Source organism: Ranitomeya variabilis, chromosome 2 (assembly GCF_051348905.1).
Source record: "Ranitomeya variabilis isolate aRanVar5 chromosome 2, aRanVar5.hap1, whole genome shotgun sequence".
Taxonomy (NCBI): Eukaryota; Metazoa; Chordata; class Amphibia; order Anura; family Dendrobatidae; genus Ranitomeya; species Ranitomeya variabilis.
The window spans coordinates 2,843,593-2,863,721 of NC_135233.1; the positions used below are offsets into that span (position 1 = coordinate 2,843,593).

At 45.6% G+C, this 20,129-nt stretch overlaps 1 protein-coding gene across 4 annotated transcripts in view; it reads left to right on the forward strand.

Annotated features, from left to right (window-relative positions):
* The window catches only part of ABCC8 (ATP binding cassette subfamily C member 8), a 458,344-nt gene that overhangs the window by 134,499 nt on the left and 303,716 nt on the right, over nt 1–20,129 (forward strand). For all 4 annotated transcript variants that reach the window (XR_013220972.1, XR_013220971.1, XR_013220970.1 and 1 more), the window contains exons 5-6: nt 6,502–6,744; nt 18,206–18,394. Coding sequence is in view for 1 of the 4 variants with exons in the window: in XM_077281846.1 (XP_077137961.1) it covers nt 6,502–6,744; nt 18,206–18,394 (432 nt within the window). In the remaining 3 variants the exon portion in view is untranslated. The remainder of the gene's footprint in view (nt 1–6,501; nt 6,745–18,205; nt 18,395–20,129) is intronic.

Below are 20,129 nucleotides of genomic sequence, written 5' to 3' on the forward strand. Positions count from 1 at the left end.
GTGCGGTGGCTGTGGACGGCTGTGCTGAGTGCGGCGGCTGTGCGTGGCTGTGCTGGGTGCGGCGGCTGTGCTGGGTGCGGCGGCTGTAGGCGGCTGTGCGTGGCTGTAGGCGGCTGTGCGTGGCTGTGGGCGGCTGTGCGTGGCTGTGCTGGGTGCGGCGGCTGTGCGTGGCTGTGCTGGGTGCGGCGGCTGTGCTGTGCGTGGCTGTAGGCGGCTGTGCGTGGCTGTAGGCGGCTGTGCGTGGCTGTGGGCGGCTGTGCGTGGCTGTGCTGGGTGCAGCGGCTGTGCTGGGTGCGGCGGCTGTGCTGTGCGTGGCTGTAGGCGGCTGTGCATGGCTGTAGGCGGCTGTGCGTGGCTGTGCTGGGTGCGGTGGCTGTGGACGGCTGTGCTGAGTGCGGCGGCTGTGCGTGGCTGTGCTGGGTGCGGCGGCTGTGCTGGGTGCGGCGGCTGTAGGCGGCTGTGCGTGGCTGTGGGCGGCTGTGCGTGGCTGTGGGCGGCTGTGCGTGGCTGTGCTGGCTGTGCGTGGCTGTGCTGGGTGCGGTGGCTGTGGTAGGTGCGGCGGCTGTGGACGTAAGTGGCGTAAGTAACAAATAGCTGTGGCATGAAGTGCCACAGCCTCATGGCACAGCAATTTGTTACTTGCGGTACCTTATTCATTTCCGGCGCCATTTTCTGTGTCCTCCTGGTGCCGGAATCGGCGCCTGCGCAGTCCGCGCTTTCCGGCGCCATTTTCTTGAAGACACACTGCAATGTGTCTTCAAGAAAATGGCGCCGGAAAGCGCGGACTGCGCAGGCGCCGATTCCGGGAGCAGGGGGATATTCATGGCCCGGAATGGCGTCGGTGGAACGGGACGGGTAAGTATACTCACCCTCCGCCTCCTGGCTCGTCCCTGTTTCTCCGTTGGAGATCGCGGTGTGCGTTCAGCGCTTACGCATACCGCGATCTCCTGGGAGCGTCACTCTGTGAGGTCCAGACTGCGCCGGCGCTTGCGCTTGCGCAGTCTATAAAGGCTTCAGACAGAGTGACGCTCCCAGCGTTATATTATAGATATATGTGTAGTGTGTGTATATTATGTATATATATATGCTGTATGTGTAGTGTGTGTACTATGTGTTTACTATGTGTATATATATATATGTGTGTCGTGTGTGTATATTATATATATGTGTACTATGTGTATATTATGTGTATGTGTATATATGTGTGTAGTGTGTGTACTATGTGTATATTATGTATTTATATGTGTAGTGTGTGTACTATGTGTATATTATATATGTGTAGTGTGTGTACTATGTATATATTATGTATTTATATGTGTAGTGTGTGTACTATGTGTATATTATATGTGTACTATGTGTATATTATGTATGTAGATATATATTTATATGTGTAGTGTGTGTACTATGTATATATTATACATGTGTAGTGTGTGTATACTGTATATATGTGTAGTGTACTATGTGTATATTATGTATATATGTGTAGTGTGTGTACTATGTGTATATATATATATATATATATATATATATATATATATATATATATGTGTGTATATGTGTAGTGTGTGTACTATGTGTATATTATGTATATATGTGTAGTGTGTGTACTATGTATATATATATGTGTAGTGTGTGTACTATGTGTATATATATGTGTAGTGTGTGTACTATGTGTATATTATGTATATGTGTGTAGTGTGTGTACTATGTGTATATTATGTATATATGTGTAGTGTGTGTACTATGTGTATATTATATATGTGTAGTGTGTGTACTATGTGTATATTATGTATATATGTGTAGTGTGTGTACTATGTGTATATATATATGTGTAGTGTGTGTATACAGTATTTGTGTAGTGTGTGTACTATGTGTATACAGTATATGTATAGTGTGTGTACTGTGTATATTATGTATATATGTGTAGTGTATGTACTATGTGTATATTATATATGTGTAGTGTGTGTACTATGTGTATATTATGTATATATGTGTAGTGTGTGTACTATGTGTATATTATATATGTGTAGTGTGTGTACTATGTATATATATATGTGTAGTGTGTGTACTATGTGTATATTATATATGTGTAGTGTGTATACAGTATATATGTATATGTGTAGTGTGTGTACTATGTGTATATTATGTATATATGTGTAGTGTGTGTATACAGTATATATGTATATATGTGTAATGTGTGTACTATGTGTATATTATATATGTGTAGTGTGTGTATACATATATATGTGTAGTGTGTGTACTATGTGTATATTATATATGTGTAGTGTGTGTACTATGTATATATATATATATATATATATGTGTGTAGTGTGTGTATACAGTATATGTGTAGTGTGTGTACTATGTGTATATTATGTATATATGTGTAGTGTGTGTATACAGTATATATGTATATGTGTAGTGTGTGTACTATGTGTATATTATGTATATATGTGTAGTGTGTGTACTATGTGTATATTATATATGTGTAGTGTGTGTACTATGTGTATATTATATATATATGTGTGTAGTGTGTGTACTATGTATATATGTGTAGTGTGTGTATACAGTATATATGTATATGTGCAGTGTGTGTACTATGTGTATATTATATATATATGTGTGTAGTGTGTGTACTATGTATATATATGTTTGTAGTGTGTGTACTATGTATATATATGTGTAGTGTGTGTACTATGTGTATATTATGTATATATGTGTAGTGTGTGTACTATGTGTATATTATATATGTGTAGTGTGTGTACTATGTGTATACATATATATGTGTAGTGTGTGTACTATGTGTATATTATGTATATATGTGTAGTGTGTGTACTATGTGTATATTATATATGTGTAGTGTGTGTACTATGTATATATATATATATATATATATATATGTGTAGTGTGTGTACTATGTGTATATTATATATGTGTAGTGTGTGTACTATGTGTATATTATGTATATATGTGTAGTGTGTGTACTATGTGTATATTATATATATGTGTAGTGTGTGTACTATGTATATATATATGTGTAGTGTGTGTAGTGTGTGTACTATGTGTATATATATATGTGTAGTGTGTGTACTGTGTATATTATGTATATATGTGTAGTGTGTGTACTATGTGTATACAGTATATGTGTAGTGTGTACTATGTGTATATTATGTATATATGTGTAGTGTGTGTACTATGTGTATATTATATATGTGTAGTGTGTGTACTATGTGTATATTATATATGTGTAGTGTGTGTATACATATATATGTGTAGTGTGTGTACTATGTATATATATATGTGTAGTGTGTGTACTGTGTATATTATATATGTGTAGTGTGTGTACTATGTGTATATTATATATGTGTAGTGTGTGTACTATGTGTATATTATGTATATATGTGTAGTGTGTGTACTATGTGTATACAGTATATGTGTAGTGTGTGTACTATGTATATATATATGTTTGTAGTGTGTGTACTATGTGTATATTATGTATATATGTGTAGTGTGTGTACTATGTATATATTATATATGTGTGTAGTGTGTGTACTATGTGTATATTATATATGTGTAGTGTGTGTACTATGTGTATATTATGTATATATGTGTAGTGTGTGTACTATGTGTATATTATATATGTGTAGTGTGTGTATACATATATATGTGTAGTGTGTGTACTATGTGTATATTATGTATATATGTGTAGTGTGTGTACTATGTGTATATTATATATGTGTAGTGTGTGTACTATGTGTATATTATATATGTGTAGTGTGTGTACTATGTGTATATTATATATGTGTAGTGTGTGTACTATGTGTATATTGTATATGTGTAGTGTGTGTACTATGTGTATATTATATATGTGTAGTGTGTACTATGTGTATACAGTATATGTGTAGTGTGTGTACTATGTGTATATATATATATGTGTAGTGTGTGTACTATGTGTATATATATATATGTGTAGTGTGTGTACTATGTGTATATATATATATGTGTAGTGTGTGTACTATGTGTATATTATGTATATATGTGTAGTGTGTGTACTATGGGTATATTATGTATATATGTGTAGTGTATGTACTATGTGTGTACAGTATATGTGTAGTGTGTGTACTATGTGTATATTATATATGTGTAGTGTGTGTACTATGTGTATATTATATATGTGTAGTGTGTGTATACATATATATGTGTAGTGTGTGTACTATGTGTATATTATGTATATATGTGTAGTGTGTACTATGTGTATATTATGTATATATGTGTAGTGTGTATACTATGTGTATATTATATATGTGTAGTGTGTGTAGTATGTGTATATTATGTATATATGTGTAGTGTGTGTACTATGTGTATATTATGTATATATGTGTAGTGTGTGTACTATGTGTATATTATATATGTGTAGTGTGTGTACTATGTGTATATATATATATGTGTAGTGTGTGTACTATGTGTATACAGTATATGTGTAGTGTGTGTACTATGTGTATATATATATATATGTGTAGTGTGTGTACTATGTGTATATTATATATGTGTAGTGTGTGTACTATGTGTATACAGTATATGTGTAGTGTGTGTACTATGTGTATATATATATATGTGTAGTGTGTGTACTATGTGTATATTATATATGTGTAGTGTGTGTATACATATATATGTGTAGTGTGTGTACTATGTGTATATTATGTATATATGTGTAGTGTGTGTATACAGTATATATGTATATGTGTAGTGTGTGTACTATGTGTATATTATGTATATATGTGTAGTGTGTGTACTATGTGTATATTATGTATATATGTGTAGTGTGTGTACTATGTGTATATTATGTATATATGTGTAGTGTGTGTACTATGTGTATATATATATATATGTGTAGTGTGTGTATACAGTATATATGTATATGTGTAGTGTGTGTACTATGTGTATATTATGTATATATGTGTAGTGTGTGTACTTTGTGTATATTATATATGTGTAGTGTGTGTACTATGTGTATATATATATATATATGTGTGTAGTGTGTGTACTATGTGTATATATATATGTGTAGTGTGTGTACTATGTGTATATTATGTATATATGTGTGTAGTGTGTGTACTATGTGTATATATATATGTGTAGTGTGTGTACTATGTGTATATTATATATATATATGTGTGTAGTGTGTGTACTATGTGTATATATATGTGTGTAGTGTGTGTACTATGTGTATATTATGTGTATATGTGTAGTGTGTGTACTATGTGTATATATATATGTGTAGTGTGTGTACTATGTATATTATGTATATATATGTGTAGTGTGTGTACTTTGTGTATATTATATATGTGTAGTGTGTGTACTATGTGTATATTATGTGTATATGTGTAGTGTGTGTACAGTATATATGTATATGTGTGTAGTGTGTGTACTATGTGTATATTATGTATATATGTGTAGTGTATGTATATGTGTAGTGTGTGTACTATGTGTATATTATGTATATATGTGTATATTATGTATATATGTGTAGTGTGTGTACAGTATATATATATATATATATATGTGTAGTGTGTGTACTATGTGTATACAGTATATATGTATATGTGTAGTGTGTGTACTATGTGTATATTATATATGTGTAGTGTGTGTACTATGTGTATATTATATATGTGTAGTGTGTGTACTATGTGTATATTATGTATATATGTGTAGTGTGTGTACTATGTGTATATTATATATGTGTAGTGTGTGTACTATGTGTATATATATATATATGTGTAGTGTGTGTATACAGTATATATATATATGTGTAGTGTGTGTACTATGTGTATATTATATATGTGTAGTGTGTGTACTATGTGTATATATATATATGTGTAGTGTGTGTATACAGTATATATATATATGTGTAGTGTGTGTACTATGTGTATACAGTATATATATATATGTGTAGTGTGTGTACTGTGTATATTATATATGTGTAGTGTGTGTACTATGTGTATATATATGTGTAGTGTGCGTATACAGTATATGTGTAGTGTGTGTATACAGTATATATGTATATATGTGTAGTGTGTGTACTATGTGTATATATATATGTGTAGTGTGCATATACAGTATATGTGTAGTGTGTGTATACAGTATATATGTATATATGTGTAGTGTGTGTACTATGTGTATATTATGTATATATGTGTAGTGTGTATATTATGTATATATGTGTAGTGTGTGTATACAGTATATATGTGTAGTGTGTGTACTATGTGTATATATATATGTGTAGTGTGCATATACAGTATATGTGTAGTGTGTGTATACAGTATATATGTATATATGTGTAGTGTGTGTACTATGTGTATATTATGTATATATGTGTAGTGTGTATATTATGTATATATGTGTAGTGTGTGTATACAGTATATATGTATATGTGTGTGTACTATGTGTAAATGATGTGTTTATTATACATCTTTAGTTTGAATTTTTGCTTTTGCTCCTCAGAGATATGTTTTTTATAAATGTCCCAGAGAAGTGAAGCCCCCGGAGGACCTGCAGGATCTGGGGGTGCGTTTCCTCCAGCCCTTTGTCAACCTCCTGTCAAAGGCTACGTATTGGTGGATGAACACCTTTATTAGGACGGCTCACAAGAAGCCCATCGACCTGAGAGCAATAGGAAAACTACCAATTGCCATGAGGGCCGTCACCAACTACGTCCTCCTCAACCGGGCCTTCCAGGCACAAAAGGTGATGTATAAAGATGGGGCAGGTTGTGGTGGAACAACTTCACATGTCACATTCCAACCCCAAGAAGGAGAAGTGGTGAATGATGGAAATCACCTGATAGAGACAAGAGATTGTTCTGCAAATGATAGACCTGCAGCCTGGGGAGGGGTGTCAGGCGGAAAAATGGCTCCTGGGAAACTTTGGAGAAAAGACCTCTGGTTCTACCACCAGATCAATGTAACGCTGAGATGTCATTGATCAGTGATTACACAGGAGCTGCTGGCAGCGTCTCTGGACTTGTGTCCATCGAGAACATCGGAGGTGTCATTGTCAGGAATCCCAGGGAGGGATACCTTTTATCAGCCCACAGCTCACACTAATATGTCATGAACCGGGGTTGTTTGGTTCCCCTGGTTCCTTTCTGAAGGGGATTTATCTATATCCCACTTCCAGTTTGGAACTTGCAGCTCTCTGGCGCCCCCCTTACCCTCAGGCCAGACAGGGTACTGCACCTTGGATAATTAGTCGCCAGAAAGGCTGCCTATGTACTGGCTAATGGGCACACTGCATCGAGGGCAATATAACTACTCCCACTGAGGCGGGAACAATAATTATCAACGCCGTCCGTCGCTACAACGTCTCCCAAACGCACAGGGCAAATCCGCTGCCACCAGCTCCGATTTCTTAATTAATACCGGGTCCGGAGCCAACCCAGATTAGTAGCGCAATTCACTTCAGAGGACGTGACCGAAGGTTATAGAGCAAGGAGAAACAAAGCTAGTAATTTTATATATTTTACTCCAAAAAGGTAGGCAGTGTTTACAGAAGGATAAAAGGATATTATAAGCGAAGACAAGTCTCCTATGTTCAGTACAATTACAAATAAAAATGGATTAACGAAAGAAAATAGACTTACGGTTCTATCATATCATGGCTGACCATGTGCTGTGGGAGATGGGCATACATCGAGATGCATTACAGATCTGTCTCGCAGGTAGACCCAGGGCAAAAGACTAGTGAAGAATGATCTCACTTATCTCCATGCCCAAAACCAAGGCACTCCCCCTGTGGTGACCTCACTCAGAGGCTGAATACTCCCCTTTCTTAGAGTTATGTTGTGAATTCCGCTCTTGGGCTCCCTCCGGTGGTTGTAAGTAGCACTTTTGTGAATTCTGCTCTTGGGCTCCCTCCTGTGGTTTTGAGTGGTATAGCTGCTTCTTGGATTTAGCATCAGTAGCTGCTTCCACTGATCGTCTTTCTGGCTCTGCTATTTTAGTCTGGCCTTATCCCTCAATCAATGCCAGTTGTCAATTGTTCCTGCTTGGAGCCACTGCTCTTTTGGATTTCCCTGACACTCTGTCCAGTTCAGCAAAGATAAGTCCTTGCTTGTCCTTTGGCAGTCCACTTGTTGTGGACTTTATTGTTCAGCACATTCTATGTTTTGCTCATTTGTCCAGCTTATCAGTATGGATCTATTCAGCTAAGCTGGAAGCTCTGGGCTGCAGATTTTGCCCTCCACACCTTTAGTCAGGTGTGGAGATTTTTGCATATCTCTGCGGTGGACTTTTTTTAGTTTTTATTACTGACCGCACAGTGTTCTTTCCTGTACTATCTATCTAGCTAGAAGTGGCCTCCTTTGCTAAATCTTGTTTCATACTACGTATGTCATTTCCTTCTCCTCTCACAGTCAATATTTGTGGGGGGCTGTCCTATCCTTTGGGGATCTTCTCTGAGGCAAGATAGCTTTCCTATTCCTACCTTTAGGGGTAGCTAGTTCTCCGGCTGTGACGAGGTGTCCAGGGAGTGACAGGAACATCCCACGGCTACTGCTAGTGTTGTGTTAAGATCAGGAACTGCGGTCTGTATAGTTACCACCTGCTCAGAGCTAGTCGCATGTCGCTCCTAAATTACCAGTCCATAACCGAGTTATGACAAGCCATTTCTATACATAACTCGCTGTATGAACCTCGTAGAAGAACAACACAATGATCATGATGCTCACCACATCAGGGGGGTTCTTTTAAGTGTAAATACAGCATAGATATATGACCCATTACTGGAGAAATCCGTTCCTTGCGTTTCGTTGGGTTTAGATTCTATCGATTTCAGTGAGTTATAGATTTCTTGGTGGACATTCGTAATATGTAACCCTTATATCGCTATCCCTGATCGGTGCCATTATACATAACTTTTCAAGAACAAAAGAAGTCCCATGCGGTTTGAAAGTTGCTGTACCAGTTATAGCTGGTATCAGGTGGGAGGGGGGATGAGGGGTTTAGACAGAAGACTGGCTTTCGCAGCACAAAGCCATAACATTTCTCAGTGAATGTTGCTGGCAGGTTGGTCTCCCATTACAGCCATATAGCAGGTGGGAGGGAGGAAGAGTGGCTTCGAATTCAAGCCTGTGCTGACAGGTAGAGGAAACTGCAGCTGAGAGCTCTGTATGTGTAATTGAAGTAATAAGAAATTCTTCCTATTTCCTGACAGTCATTTGGTTGGTAATTACACAGGAGCTGCTGGCAGCGTCTCTGGACTTGTCCCCATCGAGCAGTCGGAGATGTCATTGGTCAGTGATTACACAGGAGCTGCTAGCAGCATCTCCAGACTTGTCTCCATCGAGAACATCGGAGATGTCATTGGTCGGTGATTACACAGCAGTTGCAGGCAGTATCTCTGGACTTGTCCCCATCGAGCAGTCGGAGATGTCATTGGTTAGTGATTACACAGGAGCTGCCAGCAGCATCTCTTGACTTGTCTCCATCGAGAACATCGGAGATGTCATTGATCAGTGATTTACACAGGAGTTGCAGGCAGCATCTCTGAACTTGTCCCCATCGAGCAGTCGGAGATGTAATTGGTTGGTAATTACACAGGAGCTGCCAGCGGCGTCTCTTGTCTTGTCCCCATTGAGAACATTGGAGATGTCATTGGTCGGTGATTACACAGGAGCTGCCGGCAGCATCTCTAGACTCGTCTCCATCGAGAACATCGGAGATGTCATTGGTCGGTGATTACACAGGAGCTGCTGGCAGCATCTCTGGATTTGTCCCCATCGAGCACATCAGAGATGTCATTGGTCTGTGATTACACAGGAGCTGCTGGCAGCGTCTGTGGACTTGTCCCTATCGAGAACATCAGAGATGTCATCGTTCGGTGATTACACAGGAGCTGCCGGCAGCGTCTCTGGACTTGTGTCCATCGAGCACATTGGAGATGTCATTGTTCGGTGATTATACAGGAGCTGCCAGCAGCATCTCCAGACTTGTCTCCATCGAGAACATCGGACACGTCATTGGTCGGTGATTACACAGGAGTTGCAGGCAGCGTCTCTGGACTTGTCCCTGTTACGGAACCCCCCAGCACCCAGAATATGTTGTGCAGTTCTATGTATGTATAATAGGTTCCATGTGAGATGCATGTCCCTAATGCATCAGCCCACAGGCTGCGCCCCTGGGCAGAGGGGACAAGATATCCCCCTTCTGATCTCCCCCACCTTTGTAATTCCCACAGTAAATATCGTCAGGCTCCGGCCACCTGCGGCTATTGTAATGTATGTCTGGCCTGCCGGTTTTCAATTGGCCTGCCCTCTGTATCTGTGGGATATATTCTGTGTCCTGTGAGTAAAGTGTTGTCACACTGAAAATAAGAAGAGACAGGAGCTGCCGCAGCATCTCCAGACTTGTCTCCATCGAGAACATCGGAGATGTCATTGGTTGGTGATTACACAGGAGCTGCCGGCAGCGTCTCTGGACTTGTCCCCATCAAGAACATTAGAGATGTCATTGGTCAGTGATTACACAGGAGCTGCCGGCATCGTCTCCAGACTTGTCTCCATCGAGAACATTGGAGATGTCATTGGTTGGTGATTACACAGGAGCTGCCGGCCTCATCTCCAGACTTATCTCCATCGAGATAGTTGGAGATGTCATTGGTCAGTGATTACACAGGAGCTGCCGGCAGCATCTCTGGACTTGTCCCCATCGAGCAGTCAGAGATGTCATTGGCTGGTGATTACACAGAAGCTGCCGGCAGCGTCTCTGGACTTGTCTCCATCAACAACATTGGAGATGTCATTGGTCGGTGATTACACAGGAGCTGCCGGCAACATCTCTGGACTTGTCTCCATCGAGAACATTGGAGATGTCATTGGTTGGTGATTACAGAGGAGTTGCGGGCAGCGTCTCTGGACTTGTCCCCATTGAGAATATCAGAGATGTCATTGGTCGGTGATTACACAGGGGTTGCAGGCAGCGTCTCTGGACTTGTGTCCATCGAGAACATCGGAGATGTCATTGGTCGGTGATTACACAGGAGCTGCTGGCAGCATCTATGGACTTGTCCACATCGAGAACTTTGGAAATGTCATTGGTTGGTGATTACACAGGAGCTGCCGGCAGCATCTCTGGACTTGTCTCCATCGAGAACATCTGAGATGTCATTGGTCGGTGATTACACAGGAGCTGCCGGCAGGGTCTTTGGACTTGTCCCCATCGAGCACATCGGAGATGTCATTGGTCGGTGTTTGCACAGGAGAGTCAGACCCCAGACTAGAGAATCCAGAGGTTGTGAACATTTTGTGCCCTTTCTCCCATCATTTGCGGATGAATATCGTGTCTCCGGTGACGTCCATCGTTCCTCCTCTGCTTTTTTCTGGTATTGAGGATTGTGCGGTGAGGACAGGTCGCTGTGAATTCCGGAGAGGCCTGGATGTGTCCTGCTCCCATGTTCCCTCATCGTTCCTCCTCTGCTTCTTTCTGGTATTGAGGACTGTGCGGGGAGGACAGGTCGCTGTGAATTCCGGAGAGGCCTGGATGTGTCCTCCTCCCATGTTCCCGCATCGTTCCTTCTCTGCTTCTTTCTGGTATTGAGGATTGTGCAGTGAGGACAGGTCGCCGTGAATTCCGGAGAGGCCTGGATGTGTCCTGCTCCCATGTTCCCGCATCGTTCCTTCTCTGCTTCTTTCTGGTATTGAGGATTGTGCAGTGAGGACAGGTCGCTGTGAATTCCGGAGAGGCCTGGATGTGTCCTCCTCCCATCTTACCACATCGTTCCTCCTCTGCTTCTTTCTGGTATTGAGGATTGTGCGGGGAGGACAGGTCGCTGTGAATTCCGGAGAGGCCTGGATGTGTCCTCCTCCCATGTTCCCGCATTGTTCCTTCTCTGCTTCTTTCTGGTATTGAGGATTGTGCAGTGAGGACAGGTCGCCGTGAATTCCGGAGAGGCCTGGATGTGTCCTGCTCCCATGTTCCTGCATCATTCCTATTCTGCTTCTTTCTGGTATTGAGGATTGTGCGGTGAGGACAGGTCGCTGTGAATTCCGGAGAGGCCTGGATGTGTCCTGCTCCCATGTTCCCGCATCGTTCCTCCTCTGCTTCTTTCTGGTATTGAGGATTGTGCGAGGAGGACAGGTCGCTTTGAATTCCGGAGAGGCCTGGATGTGTCCTGCTCCCATGCTCCCGCATCGTTCCTCCTCTGCTTCTTTCTGGTATTGAGGATTGTGCGGTGAGGACAGGTCACTGAATTCTGGAGAGGCCTGGATGTGTCCTGCTCCCATGTTCCCGCGTCATTCCTATTCTGCTTCTTTCTGGTATTGAGGATTGTGCGGTGAGGACAGGTTGCTGTGGATTCCGGAGAGGCCTGGATGTGTTCTGCTCCCATGTTCCTGCATCGTTCCTCCTCTGCTTCTTTCTGGTATTGAGGATTGTGCGGTGAGGACAGGTCGCTGTGAATTCCGGAGAGGCCTGGATGTGTCCTCCTCCCATGTTCCCACGTCATTCCTATTCTGCTTCTTTCTGGTATTGAGGATTGTGCGGTGAGGACAGGTCGCTGTGAATTCCGGAGAGGCCTGGATGTGTCCTGCTCCCATGTTCCCGCATCGTTCCTCCTCTGCTTCTTTCTGGTATTGAGGATTGTGCGAGGAGGACAGGTCGCTTTGAATTCCGGAGAGGCCTGGATGTGTCCTGCTCCCATGCTCCCGCATCGTTCCTCCTCTGCTTCTTTCTGGTATTGAGGATTGTGCGGTGAGGACAGGTCACTGTGAATTCTGGAGAGGCCTGGATGTGTCCTGCTCCCATGTTCCCGCGTCATTCCTATTCTTCTTCTTTCTGGTATTGAGGATTGTGCGGTGAGGACAGGTTGCTGTGGATTCCGGAGAGGCCTGGATGTGTTCTGCTCCCATGTTCCTGCATCGTTCCTCCTCTGCTTCTTTCTGGTATTGAGGATTGTGCGGTGAGGACAGGTCGCTGTGAATTCCGGAGAGGCCTGGATGTGTCCTCCTCCCATGTTCCTGCATCGTTCCTCCTCTGCTTCTTTCTGGTATTGAGGATTGTGCGGTGAGGACAGGTCGCTGTGGATTCTGGAGAGGCCTGGATGTGTCCTCCTCCCATGTTCCCGCATCGTTCCTCCTCTGCTTCTTTCTGGTATTGAGGATTGTGCGGTGAGGACAGGTCGCTGTGGATTCCGGAGAGGCCTGGATGTGTCCTCCTCCCATGTTCCCGCATCGTTCCTCCTCTGCTTCTTTCTGGTATTGAGGATTGTGCGGTGAGGACAGGTCGCTGTGGATTCCGGAGAGGCCTGGATGTGTCCTGCTCCCATGTTCCCGCATCGTTCCTCCTCTGCTTCTTTCTGGTATTGAGGATTGTGCGGTGAGGACAGGTCGCTGTGAATTCCGGAGAGGCCTGGATGTGTCCTGCTCCCATGTTCCCACGTCATTCCTATTCTGCTTCCTTCTGGTATTGAGGATTGTGCGGTGAGGACAGGTCGCTGTGAATTCCGGAGAGGCCTGGATGTGTCCTCCTCCCATGTTCCCGCATCGTTCCTCCTCTGCTTTTTTCTGGTATTGAGGATTGTGCGGTGAGGACAGGTCGCTGTGAATTCCGGAGAGGCCTGGATGTGTCCTGCTCCCATGTTCCTGCATCGTTCCTCTGCTTCTTTCTGGTATTGAGGATTGTGCGGTGAGGACAGGTCGCTGTGGATTCCGGAGAGGCCTGGATGTGTCCTGCTCCCATGTTCCCGCATTGTTCCTCCTCTGCTTCTTTCTGGTATTGAGGATTGTGCGGTGAGGACAGGTCGCTGTGGATTCCGGAGAGGCCTGGATGTGTCCTGCTCCCATGTTCCCGCATCGTTCCTCCTCTGCTTCTTTCTGGTATTGAGGATTGTGCGGTGAGGACAGGTCGCTGTTAATTCCGGAGAGGCCTGGATGTGTCCTGCTCCCATGTTCCCGCGTCATTCCTATTCTGCTTCTTTCTGGTATTGAGGATTGTGCGGTGAGGACAGGTCGCTGTGGATTTCGGAGAGGCCAGGATGTGTCCTGCTCCCATGTTCCCGCATCGTTCCTCCTCTGCTTCTTTCTGGTATTGAGGATTGTGCGGTGAGGACAGGTCGCTGTGAATTCCGGAGAGGCCTGGATGTGTTCTGCTCCCATGTTCCTGCATCGTTCCTCCTCTGCTTCTTTCTGGTATTGAGGATTGTGCGGTGAGGACAGGTCGCTGTGAATTCCGGAGTGGCCTGGATGTGTCCTGCTCCCATTTTCCCACGTCATTCCTATTCTGCTTCTTTCTGGTATTGAGGATTGTGCGGTGAGGACAGGTCGCTGTGGATTCCGGAGAGGCCTCTATGTGTCCCGCTCCCATGTTCCCGCATCGTTCCTCCTCTGCTTCTTTCTGGTATTGAGGATTGTGCGGTGAGGACAGGTCGCTTTGAATTCCGGAGAGGCCTGGATGTGTCCTCCTCCCATGTTCCCGCATTGTTCCTCCTCTGCTTCTTTCTGGTATTGAGGATTGTGCGGGGAGGACAGAGCGCTGTTAATTCCGGAGAGGCCTGGATGTGTTCTGCTCCCATGTTCCCGCATTGTTCCTCCTCTGCTTCTTTCTGGTATTGAGGATTGTGCGGGGAGGACAGAGCGCTGTTAATTCCGGAGAGGCCTGGATGTGTCCTCCTCCCGTGTTCCCGCATTGTTCCTCCTCTGCTTCTTTCTGGTATTGAGGATTGTGCGGTGAGGACAGGTCGCTGTGAATTCCGGAGAGGCCTGGATGTGTCCTCCCATGTTCCCGCATCGTTCCTCCTCTGCTTCTTTCTGGTATTGAGGATTGTGCGGTGAGGACAGGTCGCTGTGAATTCCGGAGAGGCCTGGATGTGTCCTGCTCCCATGTTCCCGCATCGTTCCTCCTCTGCTTCTTTCTGGTATTGAGGATTGTGCGGTGAGGACAGGTCGCTTTGAATTCCGGAGAGGCCTGGATGTGTCCTCCTCCCATGTTCCCGCATTGTTCCTCCTCTGCTTCTTTCTGGTATTGAGGATTGTGCGTTGAGGACAGGTCGCTGTGAATTCCGGAGAGGCCTGGATGTGTCCTCCCATGTTCCCGCATCGTTCCTCCTCTGCTTCTTTCTGGTATTGAGGATTGTGCGGTGAAGACAGGTCGCTGTGGATTCCGGAGAGGCCTGGATGTGTCCTCCCATGTTCCCGCATTGTTCCTTCTCTGCTTCTTTCTGGTATTGAGGATTGTGCAGTGAGGACAGGTCGCCGTGAATTCCGGAGAGGCCTGGATGTGTCCTCCTCCCATGTTCCCGCATTGTTCCTTCTCTGCTTCTTTCTGGTATTGAGGATTGTGCGGGGAGGACAGGTCGCTGTGAATTCCGGAGAGGCCTGGATGTGTCCTCCCATGTTCCCGCATCGTTCCTCCTCTGCTTCTTTCTGGTATTGAGGATTGTGCGGTGAGGACAGGTCGCCGTGAATTCCGGAGAGGCCTGGATGTGTCCTCCTCCCATGTTCCCGCGTCATTCCTATTCTGCTTCTTTCTGGTATTGAGGATTGTGCGGTGAGGACAGGTCGCTGTGGATTTCGGAGAGGCCAGGATGTGTCCTGCTCCCATGTTCCCGCATCGTTCCTCCTCTGCTTCTTTCTGGTATTGAGGATTGTGCGGTGAGGACAGGTCGCTGTGAATTCCGGAGAGGCCTGGATGTGTCCTCCTCCCATGTTCCCGCATCGTTCCTCCTCTGCTTCTTTCTGGTATTGAGGATTGTGCGGTGAGGACAGGTCGCTGTGAATTCCAGAGAGGCCTGGATGTGTCCTGCTCCCATGTTCCCACGTCATTCCTATTCTGCTTCCTTCTGGTATTGAGGATTGTGCGGTGAGGACAGGTCGCCGTGAATTCCGGAGAGGCCTGGATGTGTCCTCCTCCCATGTTCCCGCATTGTTCCTTCTCTGCTTCTTTCTGGTATTGAGGATTGTGCGGGGAGGACAGGTCGCTGTGAATTCCGGAGAGGCCTGGATGTGTCCTCCCATGTTCCCGCATCGTTCCTCCTCTGCTTCTTTCTGGTATTGAGGATTGTGCGGTGAGGACAGGTCGCTGTGAATTCCGGAGACGCCTGGATGTGTCCTCCTCCCATGTTCCTGCATCGTTCCTCTGCGCAGCACTTCATACCCGTGATCTTTCCCCATCTTTTCACATTACATGCCAAACTTAGATACATTTCATTTGGATATTCTGTGATAATGACACAAAGTAACGAGAATTTGTGACGTGTGAAGAAATGGTGCGAGGTTTCCTAATTATTGTGAAAATAGAACTCTGAGACTCGTATCATCCCGATAGTGTGCGCGTCCCATGTGAAAAATTGCGGAAGAGTTCACGGGGTACGAAGACTTCAAGGGTCTGTATGTCAGACTCATGATTACTCCTACTTTTTTGCTATGTGTTATTAAAGGGCATGTCCCAGATAAATGACCATAACAGGATTATGCAGTCCCAGGTAAATGACCATAACAGGATTATGCAGTCCCAGGTAAATGACCATAACAGGATTGTGCAGTCCCAGGTAAATGACCGTAACAGGATTGCGCAGTCCCAGGTAAATGACCGTAACAGGATTGTGCAGTCCCAGGTAAATGACCGTAACAGGATTGTGCAGTCCCAGGTAAATGACCGTTAACAGGATTGTGCAGTCCCAGGTAAATGACCGTTAACAGGATTGTGCAGTCCCAAATAAATGACCGTCACAGGATTGTGCAGTCCCAGGTAAATGACCGTAACAGGATTGTGCAGTCCCAGGTAACTGACCGTAACAGGATTGTGCAGTCCCAGATAAATGACCGTAACAGGATTGTGCAGTCCCAGATAAATGACCGTAACAGGATTGTGCAGTCCCAGGTAAATGACCGTTAACAGGATTGTGCAGTCCCAGGTAAATGACCGTTAACAGGATTGTGCAGTCCCAGGTAAATGACCGTTAACAGGATTGTGCAGTCCCAAATAAATGACCGTCACAGGATTGTGCAGTCCCAGATAAATGACCGTAACAGGATTGTGCAGTCCCAGGTAACTGACCGTAACAGGATTGTGCAGTCCCAGGTAAATGACCGTAACAGGATTGTGCTGTCCCAGATAAATGACCGTAACAGGATTGTGCAGTCCCAGGTAAATGACCGTTAACAGGATTGTGCAGTCCCAAATAAATGACCGTCACAGGATTGTGCAGTCCCAGATAAATGACCGTAACAGGATTGTGCAGTCCCAGGTAACTGACCGTTAACAGGATTGTGCAGTCCCAGGTAAATGACCGTAACAGGATTGTGCTGTCCCAGGTAAATGATCGTAACAGGATTGTGCAGTCCCAGGTAAATGACCGTAACAGGATTGTGCTGTCCCAGATAAATGACCGTAACAGGATTGTGCAGTCCCAGGTAAATGACCGTAACAGTATTGTGCTGTCCCAGGTAAATGACCGTAACAGGATTGTGCAGTCCCAGGTAAATGACCGTAACATAATTGTGCGGTCCCAGGTAAATGATTGTACCAGGATTGTGCAGTCCCAGGTAAATGATTGTACCAGGATTGTGCAGTCCCAGGTAAATGATCGTAACAGGATTGTGCAGTCCTAGGTAAGAGCTGCTGGCAAATTGTTATATAAAAAGCCCTAGAACTTCGTCTTTGATTTTTCATTTTGGAGATCATTGTCCTGGCCATACCTGTGCAGCTGAGGGTTTGTTGCAGTGTATTGGTGTAGGAAATCTGCTCATCAGCCTCTGTCCTGGCCTCCAGGCTCATGACTGGTGCACTGTAACAAAACCTCAGCTGTGTCAGCCCAGACCCATGATGACGCCCAGACCCATGATGACGCCCAGACCCATGATGACGCCCAGACCCATGATGACGCCCAGACCCATGATGACGCCCAGACCCATGATGACGCCGAGACGCAGCGCACTCTTGTATGACCAGTAACTTATGTGAGAATCCAGTCGTCTCTCAATGCAAGGAGTACAACCACCAGCATGCTCACCCTGAGGGGCGGAATCCATTGTTGGCGTCCGTCACAGACAGGGGTCATTATGGCCTGTGGCTGCCAGCAGAGAACCACAACAATGGAGTCCGCTCCTCATGGTGAGGATGTTGGTGGTTGTACTGTTGTTCAGCCTGATGTGAGGTGCAGGGATCTGCCGAACTCTTCCATACGATGTTACAATGCTGCCCCCTCTTCTCCGCAGTGTAAGTCTTCCCCGTGTCCCCCTGGCCCCCGCTCTATCTGGTGCGCCCTGTGCCACGCGTTCGGGAGACCCCTCATCCTCAGCAGCATCTTCCGGATCATGGCCGACATGCTGGGCTTCGCAGGTCCACTCTGTGTGTCCGGGATCGTGCACAACCTCAGCCAGGATAACGAGACCGTCCACCCACGGGTAACGTCCCTGCATGGGCTGCCGTGCTATTGTCCTGTCTTGTCAGCCCCCTACGTCTCCAGTGTGTAATGTGGTCATTATTGGGGGCAGATCAGCGAGATAGCGGGGTCTTCCTGTGTGCAACCGCTTCTGTGTTCTCTCTGAATTAGTAAAGCTGTGAGACCTGCACACCCACCGTGTCTGTCACCCACAAATCTATACAGCAGATAAAATCAGGCCGTTCCCCCCTCTGTATGTACCAATCAGAGCGCACCTGCCCCCATCTATGTGGATGTCCCCTGCCCCCGTATCTACGTGGACGTCCCCTGCCCCCATCTATGTGGACGTCCCCTGCCCCCGTATCTGCGTGGACGTCCCCTGCCCCCATCTATGTGGACGTCCCCTGCCCCCGTATCTGTGTGAATGTCCCCTGCCCCCATCTATGTGGATGTCCCCTGCCCCCGTATCTGCGTGGACGTCCCCTGCCCCCATCTATGTGGACGTCCCCTGCCCCCGTATCTGCGTGGACGTCCCCTGCCCCCATCTATGTGGACGTCCCCTGCCCCCGTATCTGCGTGGACGTCCCCTGCCCCCATCTATGTGGACGTCCCCTGCCCCCGTATCTGTGTGAATGTCCCCTGCCCCCATCTATGTGGACGTCCCCTGCCCCCGTATCTGTGTGAATGTCCCCTGCCCCCATCTATGTGGATGTCCCCTGCCCCCGTATCTGCGTGGAAGTCCCCTGCCCCCATCTATGTGGACGTCCCCTGCCTTTGTATCTGTGTGGACGTCCCCTGCCCCCATCTATGTGGAAGTCCCCTGCCCCCATCTATGTGGACGTCCCCTGCCTTTGTATCTGTGTGGACGTCCCCTGCCCCCATCTATGTGGACGTCCCCTGCCCCCGTATCTGTGTGAATGTCCCCTGCCCCCATCTATTATTATTATTTTAGCGCCATTTATTCCATGGCGCTTTACATGTGAGGAGGGGTATACATAATAAAAACAAGTACAATAATCTTGAACAATACAAGTCATAACTGGTACAGGAGAAGAGAGGACCCTGCCCGCGAAGGCTCACAATCTACAAGGGATGGATGAGGATACAGGAGGAGAGAGGACCCTGCCCGCGAGGGCTCACAATCTACAAGGGATGGATGAGGATAGAGCTGGTCATGCAGTGGTTTGGTCAATCGGTGGTTACTGCAGGTTGTAGGCTTGCCGGAAGAGGTGGGTCTTCAGGTTCTTTTTGAAGATTTCGATGGTAGGTAAGAGTCTGATGTGTTGTGGTAGAGGGTTCCAGAGTAGGGGTGATGCGCGAGAGAAATCTTCTATACGATTGTGGGAAGAGGAGATAAGAGGGGAGTAGAGAAGGAGATCTTGTGAGGATCGGAGGTTGCGTGTAGGTAAGTAACAGGAGACGAGGTCACAGATGTCTGGAGGAGACAGGTTGTGGATGGCTTTGTACGTCATGGTTAGGGTTTTGTACTGGAGTCTCTGGGCAATGGGGAGCCAGTGAAGGGATTGACAGAGGGGAGAGGCCGGGGAATAGCGGGGGGACAGGTGGATTAGTCGGACAGCTGAGTTTAGAATAGATTGGAGGGGTGCGAGTGTGTTAGAGGGGAGACCACAGAGCAGGAGGTTGCAGTAGTCAAGGCGTGAGATGATGAGGGCATGGACTAGGGTTTTTGCAGTTTCTTGGTTGAGGAATGTACAGATCCGTGAAATATTTTTGAGTTGAAGTTGGCAGGAAGTGGA